Here is a 27,756-nt window from a genome sequence, read left to right on the forward strand (position 1 = left end):
AATCATTCAATCAATACCCACGAAGTACCCTGAATTCTTTTTTAAATAAGAAGACAAAATGGATATCTAGGGCTACTTTGTATATTTTTATCTACATAAAACTATACAAAGGGGGGCAACTATAGATACCCATTTTGTCCGGGGTAAACTTTCATTTTTTAATAATTTTACCATTTTAACCAATTTATTTCATAAATATTGACATTGCATATATTTACTAGATATATCAATATTTTGCTATATTTAGTACTTATATTTTGTTATAGACTGTTCTTAATTACAGTTTTCAGAAAAAGAAAAAAATATATTAGTATAATTTGTAAAAATAGTTAGATATTTATAACATAAATTCAACCAATTGATTAGATATTAGTTATTAATTTAAAAGAATGTTATGTAGGAAATGATATTAATGTACAAATTAATGTTTACATTTAAACAAATAATTACAAATAATAATAACATTGTTAATTAGTAATGTTTGTGATAAGCATTTAATTAGTTTAATTTAAGTTATTAAGATAAACAAAAACTAGACAAGAAAACGAAAACAAAAAATGATTTTTTTTTATTAATAAATTAAAGATATACAAAAGGTTCAGGTGGTTTGGAATTCCAGCAAGCCCACCGAAGACCAAAATACAGGGATACAACAAACATAATGTAAAATACAAAAAAAATATAAAGAAGCAATTTCATGGTGGCCAAGGCAGTGGCCACATCGCACTGCTTGGCCACCAAGTAGTAGCTTTGTTGGCTCTCTATTGGAGAGCCACCGCAATTACCACCAGGTCTGTTGGCTCTCTATTTAGAGAGCCCAAAAAGCAGACAACAGGGGGATTTTTTTGGTTTTGACACTTCTCCAATGTAGACATCCCTCTCACTTCTGAATCTTTACCTCTTCACTTCTTCTTAAACTGCATAGGGGATTTTTTTTGGACACTTCACCGATGTAGACCCTCTTACTTTTCTTCACCCTCTTCACTTCTTCAAAAATAGAAAACATGAGCCAGCGGAAAAAAAAACAGTCCTATCTCCTTTTTCCTTCAGCTTTCCTATCATTGATTGATTCTTCATCTATGACTTCTTCATGCCATGTTATGGTTTTGAGGAGGTTTTGGTCTTTTGTTCTTCAGGCCATGTTATGGTTTTGAGGAGGAGAGACACAAGATTACCCAGTCATACATGAAGTTGGAACACCTTTCTTCTTCCCTCTTCTTAAATTTCCTTTCATCAAAGTTGTTACTTCTGTAAACTTCAAAACCCTGTCAAACAAAGGCATTTTCAACGTCAATAAGCAAGGCCAGTAATAACGAAGGAGAGAGTTCAACCAGATTTATCAAATAGAAACCAATATCAACAATAACCAGGCAGGGAATCCAACCGGATTCATCAAACAGAAAAAACATAGAAAGAAGAAAGAAGGGAACACAAGTGGTCCTTGAGTAAAAAAGGGTCACAGACAAAAGAAACAAGGAAGAGACTTCGTTTGTTCTCTTGTCTTCAGGTAAAATTTCTTCTTTTATATACAAATCTAAGTCTATGTAACATTAGTTCATCACCTATCACTAAGAAAACACATGGTAGAGGAGCTTTGGGGAGTGCCTATGCTATAGGGACAAACCGACTTTTCTATCATTTGTATTGTCGTCGTCAAATGAGAATTTTTGGGGAGTGCCTATGCTATAGGGACAAACCGACTTTTCTCACAAGGTCCTTAAATACTCTTGTATTATTGTTAAGAAACACGTTAATGAGAATTTTTGTGGAGTTCCTATGCTATAAGGACAAACTGACTTTTCTCAGAAGGTCTTTAAACGGGTGGAAGGATATGCTATATTCTTCCACCTCACTTAAAGACCCTCAACTTTGCATTCATAACACCAACAATACATTTTACAGATTCATGTCTTATCTAATATGAAATGAAAACTTTTTAGCTACTGATGTAATACCTATTTTACACTTAGACTCAAGTCAGATACGAGCCACAGAAAATTAGCATATTAATTAATAACTTCCATTTCAATAATATCATTCCACAAAAGCATACAGAAGTGTGCAAGCAATCTTCCACAGTCAAATTTCCAAGCCTAAAACTATCACAATGGTAAACACAAAGTTCTATTTGAACATCATCTTGCTGTCAATTTGCTTTCACAGACAAAACAAGGACTTAAATTTCCCAAATTTTATATACCTTAAAATAGACCAAGCGGAACTTCACCAAACTGAGGGTAGCACTAGAAATCGGTAGGCTATCCAGAGAACAGTACCAGCCCATTCAAAATCGCAATCGCAACCCCAATCCACCCCCTTTGGCTTTTTCTTTTCAAATCCACGATCCATTAGTTCTAACATTAACAAAAAGATTAAAAGAAACAAAATCAGGTAAAATACAAATGGAAATTAACAATGAAAAATCACTAATAATAAAACTGAATCTGAAAATATAACAAAATTTAAACAACATAGCTTGAATCGTATTTTAGAAAAAGAAAAAAGAGAAATCAGAAAAGACAAGAGGAAATAAAGAACAGGGATATAAAAATCGGACAGATAGGAACTTATACCTCTAGGAACCACGGTTGATTTTCGAGGAGTCTGCATGTTCAGATCGCGAGAGTACTAGGCACCGGTTTAAACGAGAGAGAGTAGAACGGCGACGACTAGGAAGGGTAGGCGTCGTTAGAATCACCATCGCCGTTCAAGAGGAACCCACTGTTAATCCGCGCCGTCGCCGTCCAAAGAGCAGATGCCATGGTAGGAGCTCTAGGTTTTTCGGCCCTGGATGAAGAAGAAAAGTGGCTGGAAAATAAGAAGCAGAGTTATAATTTGGGGGTTAGGCAGGTGGGCTTTGGATTGAATTAAACTTAGTCCACGAATTCGTTTTTTTTTTTTTTTTTTTTTGACAGAAGTCCACGAATTCGTTTAAGTTTATTACTTCATCCTTTTTTTTTAAATAATTTGTTTGGGGAAAACTAATAAAGGTTACAGCAGAAAATGAAATCTTTCTAATATAGCTCATTTAATGGTTAAATAAAAACTATACAAATGATAAAAAAGCTAAAAAAACAAATCAAATAAAGGTTTTAAATTTTAGAAACATATAAGGAATAATGTAAACTATTTAATTTATATGTTTATATTATATAAAATAATAAAGACGGGCTAGATAAATTAAAACGAAACGGTCCATTTCATACGTCTATGTCATAGGGGTATGGAATCGGTAAAAATGTAATTAATTTAAGTAAAATGGACCAATTCATACGTCTATGCTATAGGGGTATGAAAGCGGTCAATATCAAATTAATTGAAATGAAACGACTCAATTCATACGTCCATGCTATAGGGGTATGAAAGCGGTCAAAATCAAATTAATCGAAAGAAAACGACTCAATTCATACGTCTATGTTATAGGGGCATGAAAGCGATCAAAATCAAATTAATCGAAAGAAAACGGCTCAACCCATGCGTCTATGTTATAGAGATATGGAATCGATCAAAATAAAATTAATTTAAATAAAACGATCCAATTTATACGCCTATGCCATAGGGATATCAATTCGGTTAAATTAAATGGTTCAAACCTATACGCCTTTATTATAAAAAAATATATAAAATAAAGAGAAATGAATCAGATAAATCAAGTAAGTTTAATATAAAAATCACATCTTTTAGTACCAATTTTGAGCGGGGTAGGGTGATTACTTGAAGTTTTCTTCCCTACACGTAACCGACAAACGAACTTAAAATCTCTATTTCGCATACCTTCTTATCCATTAAAATTTACCCAATTTCGGTGTCCAATCACACCTTAATTTTGATTGGTGGCGACTCTAAAAAATAGTTTAAAAACGTAAAAAACTAATTAATTAACTCGATATTTAACGCCCGACGTCCGCGTCCGGAAAAATACCGGTTGCGACATTAATGATTGTTTTTTGCTGTGCAGATAACAAGACATTTGGGGGTTTCTTTTTTAGAGAATGAAGATTAACCTTATGTAATTCACATCGAATATGTTACTTTATTTATTTATTTTTGACTAGTTTTAGAAATTGAGTTAAACTCATATATACATATTATGATCAATAGTTTGCCTGTAATTAATTTCAAATCTTTGATATATAAAATTTGATGGTCATTGAGTATGTCTATTTCACTATTCAGGTAAAAACATGAATTGACTTCTAAGTCAATCTTAATATTACCCAGAAATTTCATTGAAATACCAAGCACAGAAGAAAACAAGTCACATTGAATTAAAAAATATCATATAAATAACAATAGGAAGATAAATAATGAATAAAGTGTTATCTGGAAAAAACATCCATTGACATAATTGATTAAGATATATGTTATCTAAAACACGTTACAACGACAGAAATCAATATGCAAACTATCATAACTATAACAAAGACGCCAATTTCCCATAATTTTTTTTTTTTTGATATTTTTGTTTAGTAGGCTGTCATTCAAGGGTCATATAGGTGATAAGAATGATAAATAACGTCATCGGAATATACGTAAGATCACAGCGTAACAATAGACTGATGTCATCTAAGGTTATTTCAAATGACAGAAGACAACCGTCATCTAAAGGAGCATCAGACGCTAGAGAGTCTCATGACAATTTTATATTCATCGGGATGACGGTTTTGAATCATCATGGAGGTTTATATGGATGACATGATCGTCAAAAGTCGCACAAAGGAGGAGTATGCCAATGACCTTAACACGGGTTTTTTTAGACCCTTAAATCTTATAACCTAAAATTCAGTCTTGAGAAATGCACATTCCATCTCTCAGAGGAGAATAGAGATTAACCTAGAAAAATAAGAATCAAACTAACATTTTTAAAATTTTGATAATGTAGGGTGAAAATTGATTTTTTTTTTAAATATTAAAATTAAATTTGGCTCATTTAATACGTTTTAGGCTAGATATGCACTTTAGGGCTGCACAAAACTAACCGGAAAACCGATTTCCGAAACTGAAACCAAACCGAAAAATAGGTTAATCGTACTAGTTTACGGTTTTATTTTAAGAGTAAACTTGTATTGTACCGTAGTTGTCCTAAAAGCTAAGATATGTTCGGTTAAAAATCTAAAAAAATAGATAAAAGGACTACAAGGTTAATATTAGCAAAAGATAGGGATCATAAGATGTGTTTTTCAAAATAAGGGGAATAAACAGTGTGTTAGGTAGAAACTAGGGGACTAATAAATTATTTACCCTTATTTTAAAAACCGATGGTTAACCAAAACCGAAAAGTAAACCGATTATGTATTAATACACATAAAACTAGTATAAATATATGTAGAAATTTAATTATCAATCTATAAATATATATATTTGTATTTAAGTTAAAAATATCAAAATAACTTAAAACTTATTTGTTTTGGTAATTTTGTTAATTAAATTTGAAGTTACATATTTTTATTTAATATTTAAATAATTATATATTTATTTTAAAGTGAATAATTATAGATGTAAAGTGATATTTGCTACGAAAAATCACTAATAATTAACCGACCAAAATATAGATTAACCAACCGGAATTTATATTAACCAAAATATGATTAACCGAATTAAATGGATTGGTTAACAGTTATGTGCACCCGTAATGCACTTTGCACTTTACCTAAAACGTTACTGCTAAATTTGTTTGTTATCCTTTAACCAAACAAGTCGGTTGTACTGAAACCCTCGAGGCTACTGTTATCAAAACGGTGTCGTACAACCTAATTGCATCGCGGAGAAGACACGCAGTCGTCTCATTACTCATAGTTTTCCTGGACTGGAACAAAAATAAACCTCAAAAGCAAAGGAATTGCATAGTTTCTATTTGGGTGCGGCGCTGTTATCGTGAATGTAGAATCGATGGCTGGCGGCAAGTTTAAGAAAGAGAAGCCAAAATCGGCGCGAGCACCGTCGAACCACTACCAAGGAGGAGTATCCTTTCACAAATCGAAGGGGCAACACATTCTGAAGAATCCTTTGCTGGTCGACGCCATAGTCCAGAAATCAGGAATCAAGAGCACTGATGTTATTCTCGAAATCGGTCCCGGTACCGGAAATCTCACCAAGAAGCTACTAGAAGCTGGCAAAATGGTTATTGCTGTTGAGCTTGACCCCCGCATGGTTCTCGAGCTTCAGCGCCGTTTTCAGGGCACCCCTCTATCCAGTCGGTTAAAGGTTTGATTTACTTTTAGGGTTCTTTATATTTCTGGTTAACTTTTCTCCATTTTTGTTTGTATTTATTACTTGTCCAGAAAGTGAACAATGCACTTTGTCTTTTGTTGTTTCCATATTATGGTTTCTTTTCTTTTTTGGTCTTCAATGCAATATAGAATTTGTTTCACCGTTCACTCAGCCTCCGTACATTCAATTTTCTCTGTGATTATTAGAAAAGCATTTCTTTTTCATGTTTCTTTATAATGGTGCTGTGTGTGATGTGTTTGTTTTCAATGTTTTTTAAGAGGCTAGGTTACGAACTCTAATTGCAAATATCTCCATGGCAAATAATTATGGAAAAATGCATACGAGGCCTATGATCATTTTGATTTTAGTGGATTGAACTCTTGATATCTATTATTTCATTTCAACATTTTTTTGATGTTCTATTTTTGGTCATTAAGCCCTATAGACAAAAACTTTGGCTAACAGAACATTTCATCTGCCTTTGAAATTTGCATTTTTAACAGTTCAGTGTTGTCAGTTTTGTTATAGTCGTGATGTGGCTATACAGAAATTGTAAAAATCTTATTTTGAACCATAAAAAGTAGAATTTTATACACAAATGAAATGAGTAAAGCTATTTTAATTGAATTAGATGTTGACAACTATCTAATTTGGCAAGCAGCAGCTTAATGTAACAAAAAAAAATTGATTAGGGGCCTAATATATTGAAATAAAAGATTAGAGGTTCAATTCATTAAAATCGGAATAATCAAGGGATTCGCGATGCTTTTCCAATGTTTGATCAGTTCATGTTTCTGTCATAGTGCAGATGATGCATCTGTATATTTGCACAAGGAAGTAAAGCTGATTTAGTATGTATAATGTTTGCTTTGACAGGTGATTCAAGGGGATGTGCTCAAGACTGATCTTCCCTACTTTGATATTTGTGTGGCAAACATTCCATATCAAATTTCCTCCCCCCTCACATTCAAATTACTGAATCATCAACCTGCATTTCGATGTGCGATCATAATGTTTCAGAAGGAATTCGCAATGAGGCTTGTTGCTCAACCGGGAGATACCTTGTATTGCCGTCTATCTGTGAATACACAGCTCTATGCCAGAGTCTTCCACCTTCTTAAAGTTGGGAAAAACAATTTCAGGCCTCCACCTAAAGTGGATTCCTCAGTAGTTCGAATCGAGCCCAGGAGACCACGTCCGCAAGTGAATCTTAAGGAATGGGATGGATTTATACGAATTTGTTTTATTCGAAAGAACAAGACTCTTGGCTCAATTTTCAGGATGAAAAATGTCTTATCGATGCTGGAAAAGAACTACAAGATGCTGCAAGCGCTTCAGGCTTCTCAAAAAGGTTCCTTAGCAGGCGTTGATAATGAAATGGACATTTCAGGATTGGGAGATGATAAAGACGACCAGAGCATGGATTTGGATGATAGAACAGATGATGAAATGGATATGGAAGATGTTGGTGCAGATTCTGAGGTATCCGAATTTAAACAAAAAGTTTTAGATGTCTTAAAAGAAAGGAGTTTTTGTGAGAAGAGATCCTCTAAACTGTCGCAAGAGGAGTTCTTATACCTTCTTTCTCGGTTCAACATGGCTGGCATACATTTCTCTTGATAGTCGAGTCTTATAGATGTTCACTTTATTAGTATTTAAAAAAAAAAATTATTATGGTGCTTGTTGTGTACCAAGTTTTTGCAGTTATGTTTTACCTGCGTTGTTGTGATTTTATGATAACATAATTGTGTTTGAACGTTTTTGGGGATGAAATAGATCTTAGACATGCTCCTGATTATTGTGATTACCATTTTTCTGCCGCAGTTACTTATATGATTCATTTTAATTCAGACAAAGAAAGCCTATACGAATAGGAGGATTATAACCAATATACAATTGTTTCAGATTACAGGTTAATTCTGTTTCAGATGATGCATAATAAGAAATTTGTGCAAGTAAATAGTAAATGTCACAGGCTGTCGATTTATGCCACGAGAACACGATATATAGAGACATCCCGCTTAACACTATTTATTGGTTACAGAAAATTGTGCAAGTAAATAGTAAATGTCACAGGCTGTTGACTTATGCCACGAGAACACGATATATAGAGACATCTTGCTGAACACTCTATCTATTGGATACGATTATAACAGAGTATGATACAATAACCTGAACCGTTGCATTGCAGATATATGATAAAGTTGCATTGCACCGTTGCATTGGAGATATATGATAAAGTTGCATTGCAGGTATATAATTAAACATGTTACTAGTGTAGGGGTTTTTCATTATTTATGGCAGTTCTTCGTATTTAACAACATATTTTATTTGATTTTGCAATTTAGAAATAAAGAGACTGTTGATTTCTGTTTATGGAAGTAATCACAGCTTTCTTTTACTGTGTTTTTAAGTATATACTGATGAAATTTCTCTCAAAAGATAATAAAATTGAGCAAGAGAATTTCATAAGAATATAGACTATTTTTGTAAAAAAAAGAAAGAGATAAAATTGATTTTTTTCTCAATAATTTTAGAAGCAGAATTGACTTTTGTTCCAATAGAAAAAAAAAATACATGTTGAATGTTCTTGTAATTTTGATCTTGGTGTCTTGGTTTGCTAATTTTTTTTATTTCAACTTACTAATCTTCTCATTTTTTTTATTCACATTAATTTTCTGATAAATAAAGTATTATCTTTTAATACAAAGCATTATCCATTTCATTTGCGTTTAAAATTTGCATTTTAACGGTTTGAAAGTAATTTTTTAATATGTATAATGTGTTTATAAAAAACTGTAAAAAATTTATTTCGAACTATAAAACATATAATTTCAGACATAAATAAAATAATAATATTCTAAATTTTATATTCACTGCTAACTAATTTGATAAACTATGATTTAATATGATAAAAAAACAAAAATTCTATACACCTTCGGTGGAGAACTTTTTTACTAGGAGATGCCATGATTAGACATGACAATTATCGTGATTGAGTCGTGTTCGTGTTGTGTCATTTCGGCTTCGTGTTAAAAAGAGTAAATCTAAACTCAATCCAAAAACTTTCGTGTCACAATCGTATTAACTTGTTCGGGTTAATGTCGATTTTATGTCGTGTTTTCGGGTTACACGTAATTATGTTATACATATATATTAATGATAATTTCTGAAAATATAAGACAATATACTATTTTTAAATACTTTATGCCATATTTGGGTGCTCCTTTTCGTGCTCATATTTGGCTTTTTAGTTCGAAATTGAGAGTTTTAGGTGTTTGGTTAGTGACATTCTTGTTTGCCTTTTACACTTGAAAAGCAGTATTAAGTGTTTGGTTAGTGACCTCCTGTTTGTTTTTTACACCTAAAAGCAGTCTTTATCTCTGCTTTTTGGAAAAGCAGCTTTTTCCAACAGCAAACCGTAACAGCAAACAGCAACTAGCAACTAGCAACAGCAAGCAGCAAACAACAAACATCGGTAAAACAAACGGACCCATAATGTGTTTATAACAATTAAAGAAGTTCAAATTATATTTGCAAGTAATAATTAAAATTTTATTATATTTATTAATAAAGTGACATATAAAAACATGAGAGAATATAACAATAATTTTAAATATTTGTATCATTTCGTGTCGTTTTAGTATATCAACCCTAACCCAACCTAAAAATTTGTATGTCAGTTTCATATCAACCAAAAAATGACACATTACCTAGTCGGCTAAACCCAAATAATAAATTGTGTCATGTGTGTACTTTTGACACCTCTACTTATGATGGAATTAAAAAAAAGAAAAAAACAAAAAACAAAAAAGTAGAAACTTAGATGGAAAAAAAGTAATTCTTTGACTTTGAGAGTGCAATTTTGTTAATTTTAGAAAAATACGGGATCATAAGATAACTTGGAAAAACAAACCCATCATTCATCTTCTTCTGAGTCGCCGTTGTGCTGCTCCTAGTCCTCTGCGCCCTTGTTCGTCTCTGTATTTGGTCAGTTTCTCTTTACTCTTAATATTAAGATTTTCCCTTTGTTAATTGCGACTTCAATTCTTTTCCTTTCCCTTTTTCTCTTCGATTAATGGTAGTACGTTAGATTTGAAGGTAATTATGACCATAACTCCACAACCTTTTAGCTTTATTTATGTTAAATACACAAGTTTATGTGGATCTCATGTTTGATAGATTGTTTGTCTGTTTATTTACTGAAAGACAGACAATGGGGCATTTAAGTATCCTCTCTCAATTTTAAGTTCACTTATTACCTATGTTGCACGGAAACTCTTCTTAGTTAGTCAGTAGCAATTCGGCTTTGATGTGGGTTTTTCAGTTTTCTTTCCATTTCTATTTCCTTCTCCGGCAATGTTTTGAAGACTATGTTTTAGAAATAAGGTTTCCTTTCCTTTTTTATAAGTTTGTGTTATTCCACATGTTCTTTGTGAATATCTTGTTTTTTTATCATTTCATAGAGAAGACTCAGTTATTTCATTTGCTCACTGTTGCAAATTACAATTTCATGATATTTACATGGCTGAACAAGAATGCATTTGAAAGGAAGGTAAACTAATTAACAACTTCTCTTTGAAATGCTTCAAGTGTTCAGCTTTCCTTGGTGGAGATGGAGGCTGAAGCTCCTGATGCAATTATAAAAGGGTCCCGTGTTAAAGCCACAATCAAACTCGGGTCAGAGACGTATTCCCTCGAAGCAAGCAAGGGCAGTACCATCTCCGAGGAATTGGTCTCTATGAAACAGAAAAGTATGGCTGTGCTGAAGGAGTTCATCACCAAACATAATGTTCCAAATGATGTCCCTGATGAACTCGTCGAACCCTCTTCCGAAGATGACGAAGAAGTTCCTGAGAATCCTATTGTTAAATCCAAGAAAACTAAACTTACTTGAGTTTCCTGTGTCTCAGATCTAGGAAACTGAAGCTTTAGGTACTTTATGATACATGGATTGCTACATATCAATTCTTGCTTTTTAAGTGTAGTTTTTTCTCCACTCCAATGTGTGATTATAGTTCAGCTATTTAGCTGCTGCAATTCCAAATTTGTTGTAGGTGCTTTTAGTTTGGACAAACTATGTATTTTATGAACAAGATATGTTATTGCTCAAGTCTCAACTTCTTTAACAGATGAATGCATCAAATTTTATCGCCATTAATGAGCAGTTTTAAGTTCAATTAAGCAAAAGAGACCGATAATTAAGGAAAACGAGGCTGGAGCCTGGAGTAATATGTTAATTAACAAAGGAAAATATACAACAGAAAAAGTCATAGCAACTAGAACAAATTACAGTAGGCACTCAAAGAAAATAACCAGTGCAATATACAACAAAACACACACATTCCATAGGAATAAACATTTGTGTCGAACTGTCATCGAAATCATCTAACGAAGCTCCTGTTGCTACTCAGCTCCGGTTGATACTCAGCTATTAAAAAGCTAAATCTCTTCTCTTAAACCTTCTCTTCATCATCTCAGCCCAACCAGCAAGAACATTGGAGGCTTCGTTCTTGCCAGAAAACTTTAACTTTTTGGCTAATTCCTCGAGTATAAAAGGCTTCCCCAATCTGGAGAAATCAGCTACAAATTTGCTATAATCAAGCTCAGGCGCTTTCATTCCTTTCTCTAGCATCTCCTCCAAGTATTTACAAGCTTCAGCTGACCTTCCCTGACTTATAAGCCCGTTGATGAAAACAGTGTAGGAGTTACCGTCAGGGCAAAAGCCCTTCCTGCTCATTTCGTCCCACACTGCTCGACCCATTTCGAAGTTCCTTATCTGAAAGTATGATTTCATGATCATGTTATAAGTGTGAATTGTAGGTTCAATTCCACTCTGAACCATCTTCATGTATATTTTCTCAGCATCATCTGGCCTATTCCGACTTGTCAGCAGCTTGATAAGGGCATTGTAGGTCCGCCCATCAGGAGGGCAACCCTCGTCTTTCATCTCCTTCAACAAGTTCGAAACCATGTCCATTCGCCTTTGATTACCAAACCCTGTAATCAAACATGTGTAAATTGCAGCGTCTGGCCTGCACCCTGAATCAACCATCTCATCAAAATATTCAACTGCCTCATTCATCTTTGATTGCTTGCACAGAGCCCGAATCAATTTTGTATAGCTCCAAACATCAGGTGACGGACCCTTGGACTTCATCACCATCAACAACTTGATTGCCTCAGACATCTTCTTACTCTTCAATAACCCTTCAAGCATAACATTATGTGCAACAACATCAGGCTTAAAACCCTTATCAATCATCTCATTCCAAATCCTTCCCGCCTCCATTAAATTCTTCACCCTGCACCAACCATTAAGCAAAACGGTATACGTCTGCATATTAGGCGTAAATCTATCTTCTAGCTTGTCAAAAAGGGCTTGTGCTTCCTTTCCAAGCTTGGCTCGTCCAAGACTGTCGAGTAAAGAATTGATAGTTTCAACCCCCACTTTATACTTGTGCTTCTTCATCAACTCAAATATCCCAACAGCCTTTTTCCTCTCCTTGGCAGCAGCAAAAGCTCTCATTGCAATTGAAAATGTATCCATTGTCAAAAGCCCTTTCTCTCCCATTTCTTCAAGCATTGAAACCATGGTCTCAAATTGTCTACTCTTTCCAAGTATACTCATCATCGAGTTGTATGTCCTTGAATCATGGACGAAACCCTGCTTTTGACCAGCCCAACAGAAGAACCGAAATGCTGGTTTTCGAGCATGACAAAATCTCTCCAAAACGTCTATGACCAGATCATGCGATAAATTGATCTCACATTCATCAAGAACAGCCTCCATGTTTCGATCCAGCGCGAACAATTCATCGATCACCTTGCATACCCTATCTACCTCCAAAGGATCCGCATTCGACCTAATTCTCGCACCTTCACTATCATTTTCACAGTCTACATTCTCAAAATTGTCATCGTTTTCAAAATCGGAATCTATTCCAGCTCCAGTGAAGCTTGAAAAACCCCTAAGACTAGGCAATGGAGAAGTCATAGAATTGTTAATGCTTCTTGAGTTCATACCTAGTGACAATTTTTCTTGTAGATGATAGAGTGGAGAGGAGTGTGGCAAAAAAAATGGAACTTGAAAATGAGAATTATAGAGACTACAATCATGAGAATGATAAAACAAACGAGACAAGGGCAAAGGGCTACCACTAGGAAAGCACATTTGCTCTCTTCGAGGTCGTTCTCCGCCCTCTCTTTGTCTCTCGCAGAGAGGGAAAAGCTTCTCGGTACAGTAGATTTGTCCATAGCCACTTGAATGCAGCTGCGATATTGTGCAGCGGCAGAAAAGGATGGAAACTTTGGCGGGATGTTTTCGAGGGAGAAACATTAGCCAGCCATTAAAGAAGATAGAAACAGAGGAAACGCAGTTCAATTGTAAAAGGAGAGATTGATTCGAGATCGGAGCGGCTGGTGTCTTGTGGTGACTGCTGTATTTCGATGTTTGGTACGCCAGCAGTGGATGTGCCCAGGCAACAAACGGGAAGGCTGTTGCAGTAGTTTGGGCCCTTGTGGTCGGCCCATTGGATTTTAGGGCCCCATAAAAAAGAGAAATTTACACCGAAATACAGATTTGAAAAATTATTTACAACTATATTAAATACTAATTTAAATAATATAAAAATCATCGTTTTTATGAATTAGAAGTTTAAAATATATTTTGTTTTTCTTTTCCTTTTTTAACAAAAAAAAAAGTTTAAAATATATTTTTTAGGATTTAAAATTTATAAATTGAGGTTTAAAATAATGACATATTTAAAATTAAGTTTTATAATATTATTATATGTAATTTTATAAATAATATGATTTTCATTAAATAGTCCAGGTTAAAATTGCTTTTTAAAAGCAATTTTTTTTTCCGAATTAGCTATGATAGAGTGCAAATTTAATCTATATCTGCTGGGAAATAATAGATTTAAAAAGAAATCATTCACTTATAAAATAATATAATTTTAAATTTAACATTTATGACACATTATAAATGATATTCCCGAATCATTTCGGGACTAAAACTTTATTGTTGTTGAAGATTATAAATGATATATTTAAGAGCCTATTGTCGAATAAGTTGTGTCAATTTAGACAACATGAATAAAATCACTTTTTCAATTATAAATCTTGTTATCTTCATTGCACATGCACTTCATTTTATCAGTAATAAATAAAAATATGTGTATATACGTAAAAACAATAAAAAAATATTTTGTACTATGTACATTAGAAAAAAAAAACTTAAAGATTTTCATCTAGTTTATATATTGTTGATTTCTAAATTTGTATATTTTGAAATTTCAAAATATACGAATTCATTTTTTATAAACTAATTTATACGTAACCGGAACACAATAAAAACAAAATAGTTTTATTTATTCTAATGATGTTTAAAATTTGTTCAACTTATAAATATTACACCTCAATTATATTATTCATAAAATTAGATATAAATGATTGATGGGTTATGTTATGCTTACTTTGTTTTTGACAAAGTAAGCCTTAATTTGTTTTTTCCACCATTGAATGATGATGAACTTTGACAAAGTAAGCTTATTCAATAGTAGAAAAAACAAAATAAAGCTTACTTTGTAAAAAACAAATAAGCATAGAAAACACCAATGATTGATTAGTTATATATTAGTTATAAATCATATTATTTTATTTTTAAAAAACAGGTCACTCTCTCTTTATATATTTTAACATATAATTTTGAAATATTATGATTTATATTGAGTTATCTTTTTCCATTTGATAATTGGGTCAATTTATTTAAGAAATATAAATTTAGTATTTTAAACAATAAAACTTTTTTATGGTATGCTTAATTTGATTATTTTTTTATATTAATTTTCTTATACTAATATGTTGTGAGGAAACATAATATATTTATTCTGTACGTACAAAATTTTAATTGGAAAATAATTTGTTTAACAAGACTCGAATCCAGCTTATCAAAAAAACAAGACTCGAATCCAAAATCAAAGAAAACATAACTAGTTATATATAACATATTCTGTAAAAAAAAAAAATTAAATAAAAAACGCACGATCTGATAGCCCCAAGTTCCCGCCAAAGACTGCCGATGTAATACTTCCCGGGAATTACTGCAAAATTCCCGCCATTTCTGATGTTATAGTTGAAGGGTAAATTGTGCCTTGCTCCACTTTCGCTGCTTCAGGTCTTCATTCTCCCTTGAGTCATTTTCTATCTCTTTTCACTTTTCGCTATCTTCACTCACTCCTCTCTTCTCGGCCAACTTCATCTTGCAGTAAGGAAGCTAAAGAGATGGCTCCGCCGCGTAAACAGAACGGAAGATCACCTATCGTCAATCCACAACGCCAAATCACCTGTTTCTTCACTAAAGCAAACTCTTCTTCACCATCCCCTGCTTCGACACTCTCCAAAGGTAAAACCCTCAAATCTAACCCTAACCCTAAATCTCTAAGCCCTAGCCCGCCTACTCCTCCTCTGGAATCCAAGGTCAGAAAACCGCTCCTAGTCATTGGCCAAACTCCATCGCCTTCTCCATCCCCATCAACACCTGCAACTACTGCGTCGTCGTATGGCAGAGAGGTGGTGGAGAAGCGGATTAGAGTTTACTGGCCGTTGGATAAGAGCTGGTACGACGGTTGCGTTAAATCTTTCAATGAGGATTCTGGAAAGCATTTGGTTCAGTATGATGATTTTGAAGAGGAGGTCTTGGATTTGGGAAAGGAGAAGATTGAGTGGGTTGAGGAAAGTGTGAAGAAATTTAAGCGTTTGCGTAGGGGTTCTTTAGCTTTCAAGAAGACTGTGATTGAGGATGAAGAGATGAAGGATGTTGCTTGTACTGAAGAGGACAGTGGTGGCGATGATGACGATTCTAGTGATAACGATTGGGAGAAGAATGTTCAAAAGGACATTAGTGAGGAGGAGGAGGAGGATATAGATTTGGTCGATGAGAAGGATGAGGATAATCCTGAGTGTGAGGAGAAAGAAAAGCAGTGTGGGAAGAAAAAATTGAGGAAAAGAAAGGCCTGTGAAGCTGGAAAGCTAGGTTCAGGGAAGAAGAGCAAGAGTTGTGGAGATGTGAATGAAGGACTGTCCAATATTCCTGTTTTAGAACCAAAAAAGAATGAAAGAAGTAAGTTTTCCATCTTTAACTGTTATTTTATTTTTGTCGGTTTTGAGCTGCTGAAAAGCATTCTATTTATACAAGTGAAGTTTATGGCAAGATATGTGTTTAATAGAATGACTGCAGTAATGAAACAGATTCTGTTGTATGGCATATTTTTCACTTCTTGCATTAGCATCTAAATTTAATGAACTAATTTCTCTTTCTATTTTCCTTTCTCTTTTATTTTCTTTCCTTTTCATTCTTTTAATTTTTTTTTAGTCCTTATTAATAAGGTAGTTTATGTTTGTCAATGGCTACTATCTAAACATAAATACAATTTGCATTGTTCTATCATATGTTTGTGTTGATAAAACTATCAAATTAAGAATTGTGAATGATATTGTTATGTATAATTCATGTTGAGTTGGTGCATGATTTACTGCAGATGAGTTGACTAATGGCCTTGGTACTGCCTTAATGGGTGATTGTTCAGAAAGGTTCTGTGCACGCACAGCCGAGAAGCTGTGGTTTCTTGGAGAGTGAGTTCTTTTTCACAACTCAACTTAATAGTCTTTCTTTTTTTAGGAGGTAGCTGGATCTTGTTTCTAGTAGCCATTCTGTTGATAGTATAGTATGCACATTGTGAAGAAGCTAAATATATGTATATGCATTTTAAAAAATCTATGTAGCATTACATAAACTCACTTAGGCCCTGAAACAGAGAACAGAGGGATGCAAAAAGGAGACGCCCTGGAGATGAGGGTTATGATTCAAGAACTCTATACCTGCCTTCAGATTTTGTAAAGAGTTTATCAGGTGGCCAGGTAAGACACTCATGCAATGATTGGTTAGAAGCATCTTTCTTCTTATGTTTAAACTCTTATTGCTTCTCGTCCGGTGCAGAGGCAATGGTGGGAGTTCAAATCAAAGCATATGGATAAGGTTTTGTTTTTCAAGGTGTGCAACCTAAGCCAAATGAAACTATTTGATATGTTGCTTAGTGCCTTAAATCATGTATTATTTCAACTCTGCGGTGCAGATGGGAAAGTTTTATGAGCTTTTTGAAATGGATGCTCATGTGGGAGCCAAGGAATTAGATTTGCAATATATGAAGGTAAGAATTGAAGTATGATGAATATAGATACGTGAATCCTGTAGCTGCTAGTCCTAATTTTTTCCTGACTTCGTCAAGAGAGAAGGAAAACTCAACGAAGTCACTTTTCTCTTGCTTCTGGCTACATAGCTTGGACATCTTGGTGGATATGAAGTTCCATTTTTTTTTTTGCCCACAAGGCAGTATTTGATCTCTCTTTTGATATTTTAGGGAGAGCAACCTCATTGTGGTTTTCCAGAGAAGAACTTTTCAATGAATGTGGAGAAACTTGCTAGAAAGGTTGGGGAATATATGATTTTTGTCTTAATTTACTTGCATTCAATAGTTCATTGTTCTTATTTTTCTTTCATATGCACATATAGTGAGTCCTTTAATGGAATTTCCATGAAAATTTTATTGACAGAACAGGGTTATCGAGTTCTCGTTATAGAGCAGACAGAAACTCCTGAACAATTGGAGCTTCGTAATCGTCACAAAAAAAGTAGTGATAAAGACAAGGTGAGTTGATGTTTCATGAGAACTCTAAAATGACTTTCCCTTTTTTCATCAGTATTGTTCTTCAGAAATGGCAACTGAAGTGATGCTAATTGTCTCTCTGAATATAATGAGACAAATCTTAAGTTAATATTAGATTTAAAGAGGTGACAAGATGCTGATCTTCTGCTATCTCTATATATAATTCTGATGAGTTAGCGAGACTTTTACATCTGGAAATTTGACAACCTTTTCTGTGTCTAGGTTGTGAAACGTGAAATATGTGCAGTGGTTACAAAAGGAACCCTAACTGAGGGAGAATTACTCACAGCAAATCCCGATGCTTCTTATCTAATGTCGTTGACTGAAAACTGTCAAAATTCTGGCCGAAGTTTTGGTATCTGTGTAGTTGATGCTGCAACCAGTCGAATCATTCTTGGGCAGGTGATTCAGTTTTTCCAATTAATAAATGAGTAATCACATATTGCATAAGCATGAGCATGAGATTGACTTATTATTCTTGCATCGTTAATACCATTTTATTTTATCATGTTCACTCTTTGCCAGTTTGCGGACGATGCAGAGTGTAGCTCTTTGTGTTCTCTATTGTCTGAGATGAGGCCCGTAGAAATTATAAAACCTGCAAACACTCTCAGCTCTGAAGCTGAGAGAGTATTGCTGAGGCATACTAGGAGTCCTTTAGTCAATGAGTTACTTCCCCTCTCAGAATTTTGGGATGCCGAGAAAACTGTTTGTGAACTCAAGACTTCCTACAAGCATATGAATAATCAATCAACTTCTGGATCTTCAAACAAGATGGACGCTTATGGGACAAATTCTCATGTTGAAGAAGGTTCAAGCTGCATGCCAGAAATTTTGTCAGAGCTTGTAAATAAGGGTGAAAATGGTAGCCTAGCACTTTCAGCTCTTGGAGGTGCTCTCTATTATCTGAAACAGGCTTTTCTGGATGAGACAATACTTAGAGTTGCCCAGTTTGAATCACTTCCGTGCTCTAATTTCTTTGATTTTGAGCAAAAACCATATATGATTCTCGATGCCTCTGCCATGGAAAATCTTGAGATCTTTGAGAATAGCAGAAACGGTGGTTCATCAGGGTAACAATTTTTTTAAGCTTGTAATTTTGTTAGTTGCAATTTTTCCTGTTTCTGGTCCAAGATATGATATATATTTTTTTTTTTTGGGTTATAAAGGACTCTATATGCACAGTTGAATCATTGTGTGACCTCATTTGGGAAGAGGTTACTGAAAACATGGCTAGCACGGCCTTTATACCATCTGAAATCTATTAAGGACCGCCAGGATGCTGTGGCAGGTTTACGAGTAAGTTTCTCTTATATTTTTGTTTTTCTAGTTCCTAAAGTGCTTTCAAAGGTCTTCTTTTTTATTTATTGTATGCTACATTTCGCTCTGAATTTTGCAGAGAAATTTGGATTTTGTATTTTTGTGTAACCACTCAGATTGCTTTCAAAATCAATACTTTTCTATATAAATTTTTTGTAATGATTAGTTCTATGAGAATGAATTCTTTGTGAATGAGTTCAGAATATCTACAGAAAATGGTGAATTCCAAATACACTTGCTTAGATTTGTTTGAACCAATTATTTTTTCCTCCTAAACAAGTCTTCATTATCATTAATAGAATTTGTACTGAAAACTGAACTCGAATTGTAGCTTACTTTCAATTTTTATTCTTACATGTAGAGTTTGACTGAAAATCATTAGCTGTGGTGATGGGTGCTTCAGCAAGAAGTTTAGCTTATGATTTATGATATTTCTTTTCAGTAAAGTGCCTATCATCAGTCTTATGTCTCTTTTTGTTCATTTACAAAATCAATGGGCTGCAAAGGGATGCAATGGTGAGGGGTAGGGGAAGACCTAAGCAAACTTGGAAGAGGGTGATTGAGAGCGATATGAGTTTATTAGGGATTGAGGAAAATATGGTAGTAGAGGGAGAGAATTTATGTCGCTGACACGGCTTGATTTCACGGTTTCGTATGATGGTTCATGTTAGCCGACCCCGAATCATTTCGGGACTAAGGCTTTGTTGTTGTTGTTTACAAAATCAATGGGCTATATTTATTGGGATCCATAGTTGGTTGAGTCAAACATCTCCAAATATTAAAAGAAATGCATGCAGTTATCTTTCTCCTATCTAGAAAGGTATGTACTTGTTCATATTGCACTTGGTGTGCAATTAGAGGTGGGTGCATGGCATGAAATTACATCTATTATGTGTTTCTCTCTCCTATCTGCATTGTTCTTGTTCATTCATATTGACACAGTTTTTGCTCTAGGGGATAAATCAACATATAGCACTGGAATTTCGAAAAACACTGTCTAGGCTTCCCGACATGGAGCGGTTGCTTGCACGCATATTTGCAATCAGGTATATCTTTTAAAGGAATAAGAGAAAATACTGTATTGATTGCCATATGACATTTTTATATATATTTAGCTTTGTTTTTGTTGAGTGCAGTGAAGCTAATGGAAGAAATTCAAATAAAGTGATTTTATACGAGGATGCAGCAAAGAAGCAGCTCCAGGAATTTATATCAGCTCTACGTGGCTGTGAAGTAATGGTCCAAGCATGTTCCTCACTTGCAGTCGTTTTGGAAAACGTCGAGTCTCAACAACTACATCATTTGTTAACACCTGGTATTACTTGTCTTACGTTCTTTACTAATTTGCAAAATGTTGTTTGGTATCTCAATTTCATTTCTATGTACAGGTGAAAGCCTACCAGACATCCATTCAATTCTTAAACATTTTAAGGATGCTTTTGACTGGGTGGAAGCCAATAGTTCTGGACGTGTAATACCTCATGAAGGAGTTGATATGGATTATGACTCTGCCTGTAAAAAGGTTAAGGAGATTGAGTCCAATTTGACAAAACACTTGAAGGAACAACGGAAGTTACTTGGAGACACATCGGTACAAAGTGTTAAGCATTTATGTTTACTTTGTTCAGTAGGCTTCACTTTAGTAAATAACCATATGCTCTTTCATCTGTTTCAGTTAAGTTATGTGACAGTTGGAAAAGATGCATATCTGTTGGAAGTTCCAGAAGATTTGCAAGGTAGCATTACCCGTGATTATGAATTGCGTTCATCGAAAAAGGTAACTAAGAAATATATGATGCATGGCTGGGCATACTTATTTTCTTATGCTAATAAAAAGGCCGAGTGTGCCACCATGCCGGCTCGACTTATCGCACTAATTTTATATTCTTATTTCTAGTAATGATTGTTCTGTTTACTTTTTTTCCTAATACGTGATGATATACATATGAAGATGTAGCTTTAAATAGAGTTGAGTTTGGAAAATGATCCAGGTAGCTGATATCAACTGGCTTGAATTTGTGCTTTTGTTAAGTTGACCATGTTATAAAATCACTATGTGCATTTAAACTTCCTTGGAAATTTAGTGAATAGGTCTGTATCATGTCTTAAGTGAATAGGTCTGGTATCATGTCTTTCTATTTCTGGTTTATTAGTGAATTAGTGAACAAGGAGATGATCATTGAATATCAATGCGTGAATGCATGTTGAAATAGGCCATGGACTGTGAGCATTTGTTTATGAGCAACAGCATGGCATTGTTTCTTGTTTAGGGTTCTTAACATTTGGTAGTAAACTGGTATATGGAAAAAGCAACTTGTGAATAGGTCTGTATCATGTCTTAAGTGAATAGGTCTGGTATCATGTCTTTCTATTTCTGGTTTATTAGTGAATTAGTGAACAAGGAGATGATCATTGAATATCAATGCGTGAATGCATGTTGAAATAGGCCATGGACTGCGAGCATTTGTTTATGAGCAACAGCATGGCATTGTTTCTTGTTTAGGGTTCTTAACATTTGGTAGTAAACTGGTATATGGAAAAAGCAACTTGGGCTTTATGATACATCTGTGTGTATGTTTCTATCCATGATCCTTAAAGTTCCATTAAAAAGAAAGTATTGCAGATATAATGAGTGATTTACTGAAAATTGCTTCTGCATGGCTCTGTCACTGAATTGGTGCGCATTTTACATTTCTACCTTCTTCCTGGCGTGTTCAGGGGTATAAAAGGTATTGGACTCCAAGTATCAAGAAGTTCTTGGGCGAGCTCTCTCAAGCTGAATCTGAGAAGGAATCAGCGTTGAAGAGCATTTTGCAGACATTGATTGTTAGTTTCTGCAATCATAATGATAAGTGGAGAAAACTGGTCTCAGCAACTGCAGGTTTAGACATTTACTTCATCTGTGTCCAATAGTTCTCTCTGTTGCACACTCTCACATGCATGCATGCGAACATAATACTTCAATATGAAGTAGAATAAAATAATTATTTTATTTAACTTTTATAGAATCATGCTACTTTGATGTAATATTATGTAACTTTTTTTTTGGGTTGGCTTTTATGTTGTAGAACTGGATGTTTTGATCAGTCTGGCTATAGCTAGTGAGTTTTATGAAGGAAGATCATGCGGTCCAGCCATTCAAGGATTGTCTTCAACTCAAGTGCCATACTTATCTGCTAAAAATTTAGGCCACCCTGTTCTTAGTAGCGATTCATTAGGCAAGGGTGCATTTGTTCCCAATGACATTAATATTGGCGGTAGTAGTGGTTCCAGCTTTCTCCTTCTCACTGGTCCTAACATGGGTGGGAAGTCTACTCTTCTCCGGCAAGTTTGTTTAGCTGTAATTCTGGCCCAGGTAAATCTTGCTTAGGATAGAATATACTGCCTTGTTTTTCCACACTTTAACATAAGTTCTTCTGCAGATAGGGGCTGATGTGCCTGCGGAGAGCTTTGAATTGTCACCTGTTGACCGGATCTTTGTCCGAATGGGTGCTAGAGATCATATAATGGCAGGACAAAGTACTTTTCTAACAGAGCTTTCAGAAACTGCATTGATGCTGGTGAGATCTTAATTTAATTTTTGCTTAATTTCTTGTGAAAAATGATGCATCTGGGCATATTGTTCTGCTTCATTGACAATTTTACATTAGCATAGTTGATGTTTCACGGTGTATCTCTGATGCTGCTTTTACTCTTATGGGCATTGAAAAATTTATGGCACCTTTCTTCATAGAGTACATGATCCTTTGTTGAGTCTTATTGCAAGGGTAAGCCAACAAGTGTAGTTCTGGTTTTCTGGCAATTTATGTATCGGTTTTTGGATTTTGACAGTCATCTGCCACTCGCAATTCATTGGTAGCACTGGATGAACTGGGACGAGGCACCTCAACATCTGATGGACAGGCTATAGCGTATGTGCTAGTAACTCCGTATAATATTGTATTTGCCTCTTTTTGAGTTGTTAGCTTCCATCTTCTCTATATACTTATGTGGCTTTAGCTAATATCTTCTCCTTTATGGCATAATTTTTCAGGGAATCAGTCCTTGAACATTTTGTCCACAAGGTGCAGTGTAGGGGAATGTTTTCAACCCACTATCATCGATTAGCAATAGACTATAACCAGGATCCCAAAGTATGTTTTTTCTCTTTTCCAATTATATCTACTTCAACCAAAAGCTAATGCTTTCTGAACATGGACTATATGCATAAATAACATATTTGGTTTTTGTGACCAGAATTATGATAAACAAGTGAATGAGTTCACAGATATATGGATTTGACTGTCTTGTTTTACAATTTTCCCTTCCCACAATGAATGTTGGAGGTTTCTCTTCTATCATTATTCTCAGAGTTCTTAAACATGTTGACTTTACAGGTGTCTCTGTGCCATATGGCATGTCAAGTAGGAAGTAGGGTTGGAGAAGTGGAAGAAGTCACATTTCTTTATAGGTTGACACCTGGTGCATGCCCGAAAAGCTATGGTGTCAATGTAGCAAGACTGGCTGGTAATGTTCTTTTCATTCTTCATTGCATCTTATATATAGGAAGTAATTGACAAGTAATTTATAGCAGCCTAAAAGTTTACCTGTTAGATTTGGATACATTAGCTCCCAATTCTTTTCTTTTCAAATTTGCACCTTTCATTCTTCAATAGTGTATTATCCAAGTAAGCATGCTAAATGAGTTTAGGTTGAAAATATAGCCAGACATAATTTTGCTGTTATTGATGGAGAATGGTTGTGTGAATTATTCTCAATTTTTTTATAGATGCATATTCATATTAAGCACTTGCACATAATACATATTAACCTTTTTGGTGAATTCTATCCTTGTTTTGTTTTTCTCTTACTTTGTGTTAATCACCATTGGATCATTTATCACATATGTTATCTAATAGTGATAACACAGTAATGGGGATATTTGTTGTAAAAGAAAAGGAATTACCTAATTTAATTATTTTTGCTCCATCTGTAAATTTATGCAACTGGAAACTATTAAGTGCTCTTACAAGGGTAAATTATTACAGGGCTTCCTGAATCCATACTTCAGAAAGCTGCAGCGAAGTCCAGAGAATTTGAATCTATATATGGTAAAAAAAGAAAATCTAAAGGAAAAAGTAGGGGTAATGAGATGGCAGCATTCATAAAAAATATGATTGTTGTCGCAAGAAGTTCGAGTGGTTATGGATCCGTGGATAGCAGTATCAGTTCACTGACTAAACTTCAGCAAAGAGCAAGCTTACTTCTGCAGCAGACTTGAGTAATCTCATCTTCTGCTTCCTATTGACACCGGCATTTCTGACATCCACGGCCCTTTTTGTAAGTAGCTGACTTCGAAACTCGCCTTTTAAGCGTTGCAGCATCGCTGATTTTTTTCATCTCCGAGCATTGGTTTAAAACCATAATTATATGTAGCTACCAGTAGCAATGCGATTGGTTTGGACTTCACAATTAACCTTAGGATTGACAAGGAAAATTACTGAAAAAAGTTGTCTAGTAGGAATTTTATACATTTGCGAGAGGAAATAGTGCAAGGTGTAGTTTTGTCTCAATCAGAAGAGAGTGAGATATGGTGGTCATGTCATCATGTATTGTTGAAATGTCAAAGAGGTGGGTTTAACCGACATGGACATATAGTGAAAAGGTTGTTGGCACCCATTTTAATTATGTAATTTTTCTGATCTTAATTCGATAGTGATTTCGTATTAGTTTGTGGGGTGGTTCATCGTACGAATCAGTGTTTGAAACTTTTTAGTTTTAGTTATTGGGTAGCTAGCTAGTGGGGTTTTCTTAATTTCTGAAGTATTAAATTATTGATGTGATAGATTTCTTAAAGTTAGGTAAAAGAATCTTTCTTTTCTCAAATTTTGCCCATACAAATGGGAAGAATAATATTAACAGGGTAAGCATTAAAAGAATGCTCGGATACAAATTCAAATAATAGAGAGTTTGAATTCAATTTTTATATTAAATGCTGCTGATTCTCTGCCTCCAAGTTTGACGTGTCATCTTCATCCCCTTCATACATATCCTGAAATATATCACAATAAACAAAATTATTAGTGCATAGATAATTTAGAGTAGATATTACTATTAGTCTTAGAGTTTAACTTGAGAGGATACAAATTCGGCAAAAAAAAAAAAAAATATGAAACAATGCTGACCTGATAATGTCTGCGAATGCTTTTCCGAATGGCTGAAATAGTCCCAACCACTACAAACATAGGAAGAAGAATCCCACTGGCCCTTAAGACAAGTATCTGAAGGCCACACAAAAAAAACAAGATGTATAAGATTGTGACACAAAATCTAATTGAGTTTATAATAGAAAATTGGTGGTTGAAGAACACCACCAAACAGCTAGTTTGAAAGTGCTTACAGTTAGAAGCGTAAAAGGGTAATCTTCTGTTCCACCGGTGATTGTAGCCAACGTATGTTTCAAAAGCAATACAACTGTTAACTGCCAAATAGAATATTAAACATTTAATTAACAATACCATCATTAAAAAAGTTATCAGTTTCCACCAACTAAAATGTTTATTGAGTAGTATTTTTTTACATCATTGTTGACGATTATAATTTATACTATATTATCTTTTTTTTGTAAAAAAATATATAAAGTAATGAATGCGTAACACAATTAAAAACTTAGCCATTTTCGCCCCCACATAACTAGTGCTAAGTTTCAAATTGTCCACTAGTAGGACGGTTCCAACGGTTTAATCCAATTAGAGCTTTAATAATGTTATTTAAAAGAAAATTCCCATATTGGTTGGTCCACCAAAGTAGACTTACCCATCTTGATCCGAAAGAATACAGTAAACAGTTGCCTCCCCTATTAAATTAAAAACAAAGCTCTAGCTATGTTTGTCCTATTCAAATTAAACTTCATTTCTAAGCATATAAATAATAAATAAACCCACATTTCACGAATTGTCCTTCTCTGATGGTGTAATGCAAATTGAAATTTTAAAATAAGTAAAACTCACAGTTAAAGCCAGTGATCGGAAGTACGTGGCACTCCTCTCGGCAGTTGTTGAACACTCGGCATGTACTTCAACTCCGGCCACCATGTCTTCCGTTTCAAGATCATGTTCTCTTCTCGGAATTTCCAAGCTTTCTCTGTCAAAATCATCCATAATCCATCTCAAAATAAAATATTGTAGAAGCAAAATGAGTTGTAAAGCACATATTAATAGTTTTAATTGGGGAATAATTAAAAAGTGGCAAATATTCTAAAACAGCTGGTGGATAATTCCACGTGTCATTATTACCCAGGATTGGCATATGTACCTGATTGTCATTACATCAATTAACTCCGACTTTTTTGAAGTTGCCGTATATCCTGGTTCATAATTCTGCAAATAACAACACAATACAAATTAATACTACTAATATATCTTCCCCATGAATTTATTACTGGAGTATTTGAAATTGTTAATACTACTAAATTAAAAGACGTATATAGCTCATTCAGAACACATCACTTATTGAAAATCAATCTTTTCGAACAACTACTATTTCCTCCATCTTGTCATAATATTCAACTTGATTATATATAAATTACATTAAAATAACAATTGTGTTAAAAGGGTAAAATCAAACGGGTTCTTTCGTGTTGTCGTGTCAAAATGACTACTGAACTGAATTTTTGTTTTTGCTTTTAGGGAAAACGGAATATCTCATATCAGAGATTACGGAAACAGAGACGCCAAAATTGAAACTCCGTACAAATTAAAAAAAAAAAAGAAAGATGGAAATATGAAAGAGACAAAGGGAAATATGAATTTGATGTTTCAGAATTTGAAAATATCCAGGGATGAGAAGAAACTGAATTGAAAGAATTGGGTGAAAAAATTAAAAAGCAAATTCAATTGAATACCTTGAGACAAATTTCACAAGTCGTGTTTCCTTTTTCGTTGCACCATCTCTGTATACAATCTCTGTGCGCAAACTGAGGGATGAAGAAAACTCCATAAGAAATTTGATTTTAGAAAAAGAAAAAGAAAAAACAGAGGATGAAGGATGAAAAATACCTTGACAGTTCCAGAACAAGCACAAGGAGATTCTAAGGGCTTGCAGGTTTCGAATTCAGCTTCATGGCAGATTCTACAGTGAGATACTGCGCAATTTGATTGCAATTCATCTACATAAAGAACTACGTCTCCCATTTTGTCTTTCTATTTTGGGGCTTCTTTTCTTTTTTAAATTTGAAAATTCTCTCTGTTTTTTTTATTATTCCCAATACAGTTTATGTCTTCTATCTCTGTTTTCTCCTCTCCACTTTAAAGAAGGCCAATTGTCGATGAAATTCCCAATTTACCCTTTTATAATTGAACTGGATAGATAAGATACAGCTTAATTTTGGTAAAACCACCTTCAGATCCTTGATTATTCCATTTTTAGTGGGTTTAGTATCTGATCTTTTATATAAATATATTAGATTCTTAATCTAATTCCGTTAAAACAAATCTGCAGTAAAACTACACATAAAAAA

At 34.2% G+C, this 27,756-nt stretch overlaps 4 protein-coding genes and 1 long non-coding RNA gene across 7 annotated transcripts; 2 read left to right on the forward strand and 3 right to left on the reverse strand.

The window, feature by feature from the left end:
- Positions 1-547: 547 nt before the first annotated feature.
- LOC136217656 (uncharacterized) lies at positions 548-2,830 on the reverse strand. The gene is made up of 3 exons (XR_010683521.1): positions 2,574-2,830; positions 2,201-2,354; positions 548-1,265 (listed from the first exon to the last, which is right to left on the reverse strand). It is a non-coding gene; the product is annotated as an uncharacterized lncRNA (long non-coding RNA).
- A 2,894-nt stretch (positions 2,831-5,724) lies between these two features.
- Positions 5,725-8,017, forward strand: LOC136217655 (ribosomal RNA small subunit methyltransferase). Its single transcript, XM_066004270.1, has 2 exons — positions 5,725-6,204; positions 7,087-8,017. Exons 1-2 carry the CDS (start codon positions 5,890-5,892, stop codon positions 7,828-7,830), a joined length of 1,059 nt encoding a protein of 352 aa, XP_065860342.1. The 5' UTR covers positions 5,725-5,889; the 3' UTR covers positions 7,831-8,017.
- Positions 8,018-11,411: 3,394 nt separating this feature from the next.
- Positions 11,412-13,687, reverse strand: LOC136217657 (pentatricopeptide repeat-containing protein At3g62470, mitochondrial-like). 2 transcript variants are annotated; one of them, XM_066004271.1, is made up of 2 exons: positions 13,369-13,687; positions 11,412-13,251 (listed from the first exon to the last, which is right to left on the reverse strand). In XM_066004271.1, exons 1-2 carry the CDS (start codon positions 13,547-13,549, stop codon positions 11,645-11,647), a joined length of 1,788 nt encoding a protein of 595 aa, XP_065860343.1. In that variant the 5' UTR covers positions 13,550-13,687; the 3' UTR covers positions 11,412-11,644. The 2 variants fall into 2 exon arrangements, with proteins under 2 accessions (XP_065860343.1, XP_065860344.1); XM_066004272.1 differs by having other exon boundaries at positions 11,412-13,182; positions 13,380-13,677.
- A 1,568-nt stretch (positions 13,688-15,255) lies between these two features.
- Positions 15,256-27,135, forward strand: LOC136217658 (DNA mismatch repair protein MSH6). 2 transcript variants are annotated; one of them, XM_066004273.1, is made up of 22 exons: positions 15,256-15,391; positions 15,483-16,336; positions 16,755-16,848; positions 17,031-17,133; positions 17,213-17,266; positions 17,349-17,423; positions 17,634-17,702; positions 17,832-17,921; positions 18,162-18,341; positions 18,465-19,012; positions 19,109-19,238; positions 20,214-20,305; positions 20,396-20,574; positions 20,648-20,850; positions 20,935-21,036; positions 21,978-22,140; positions 22,328-22,614; positions 22,682-22,819; positions 23,091-23,170; positions 23,293-23,392; positions 23,636-23,765; positions 24,287-24,958. In XM_066004273.1, the coding sequence occupies exons 2-22, from the start codon at positions 15,499-15,501 to the stop codon at positions 24,517-24,519; spliced, it is 3,888 nt and encodes a 1,295-aa protein (XP_065860345.1). In that variant the 5' UTR covers positions 15,256-15,391; positions 15,483-15,498; the 3' UTR covers positions 24,520-24,958. The 2 variants fall into 2 exon arrangements, 1 of the variants encoding a protein (XP_065860345.1); XR_010683522.1 differs by adding an exon at positions 26,927-27,135 and having other exon boundaries at positions 15,266-16,336; positions 24,287-24,578.
- Positions 25,096-27,524, reverse strand: LOC136217660 (uncharacterized). The gene is made up of 7 exons (XM_066004274.1): positions 27,296-27,524; positions 27,142-27,213; positions 26,553-26,617; positions 26,249-26,381; positions 25,639-25,719; positions 25,424-25,519; positions 25,096-25,290 (listed from the first exon to the last, which is right to left on the reverse strand). Exons 1-7 carry the CDS (start codon positions 27,428-27,430, stop codon positions 25,222-25,224), a joined length of 651 nt encoding a protein of 216 aa, XP_065860346.1. The 5' UTR covers positions 27,431-27,524; the 3' UTR covers positions 25,096-25,221.
- Between the last annotated feature and the right edge of the window lie 232 nt (positions 27,525-27,756).

This window comes from Euphorbia lathyris, chromosome 2, assembly GCF_963576675.1.
Source record: "Euphorbia lathyris chromosome 2, ddEupLath1.1, whole genome shotgun sequence".
NCBI classification, from domain to species: Eukaryota; Viridiplantae; Streptophyta; class Magnoliopsida; order Malpighiales; family Euphorbiaceae; genus Euphorbia; species Euphorbia lathyris.

What these genes read in the sequence shown, in the direction of transcription:
- LOC136217655 (XM_066004270.1), top strand. Translation starts at nt 5,890, where the DNA reads ATGGCTGGCGGCAAGTTTAAGAAAGAGAAGCCAAAATCGGCGCGAGCA. An exon ending in CTCTATCCAGTCGGTTAAAG is followed by an intron (nt 6,205 to 7,086) that starts GTTTGATTTACT and finishes TTGCTTTGACAG; the next exon opens with GTGATTCAAGGGGATGTGCT.
- LOC136217657 (XM_066004271.1), bottom strand. Translation starts at nt 13,549, where the DNA reads ATGTTTCTCCCTCGAAAACATCCCGCCAAAGTTTCCATCCTTTTCTGC. An exon ending in GCAAATGTGCTTTCCTAGTG is followed by an intron (nt 13,252 to 13,368) that starts GTAGCCCTTTGC and finishes ATCATCTACAAG; the next exon opens with AAAAATTGTCACTAGGTATG.
- LOC136217658 (XM_066004273.1), top strand. Translation starts at nt 15,499, where the DNA reads ATGGCTCCGCCGCGTAAACAGAACGGAAGATCACCTATCGTCAATCCA. An exon ending in ATAAGGTTTTGTTTTTCAAG is followed by an intron (nt 17,267 to 17,348) that starts GTGTGCAACCTA and finishes TCTGCGGTGCAG; the next exon opens with ATGGGAAAGTTTTATGAGCT. An exon ending in GCACGCATATTTGCAATCAG is followed by an intron (nt 20,306 to 20,395) that starts GTATATCTTTTA and finishes TGTTGAGTGCAG; the next exon opens with TGAAGCTAATGGAAGAAATT.
- LOC136217660 (XM_066004274.1), bottom strand. Translation starts at nt 27,430, where the DNA reads ATGGGAGACGTAGTTCTTTATGTAGATGAATTGCAATCAAATTGCGCA. An exon ending in CTTGTGAAATTTGTCTCAAG is followed by an intron (nt 26,618 to 27,141) that starts GTATTCAATTGA and finishes TGTTATTTGCAG; the next exon opens with AATTATGAACCAGGATATAC. An exon ending in ATTGATGTAATGACAATCAG is followed by an intron (nt 26,382 to 26,552) that starts GTACATATGCCA and finishes TGATTTTGACAG; the next exon opens with AGAAAGCTTGGAAATTCCGA.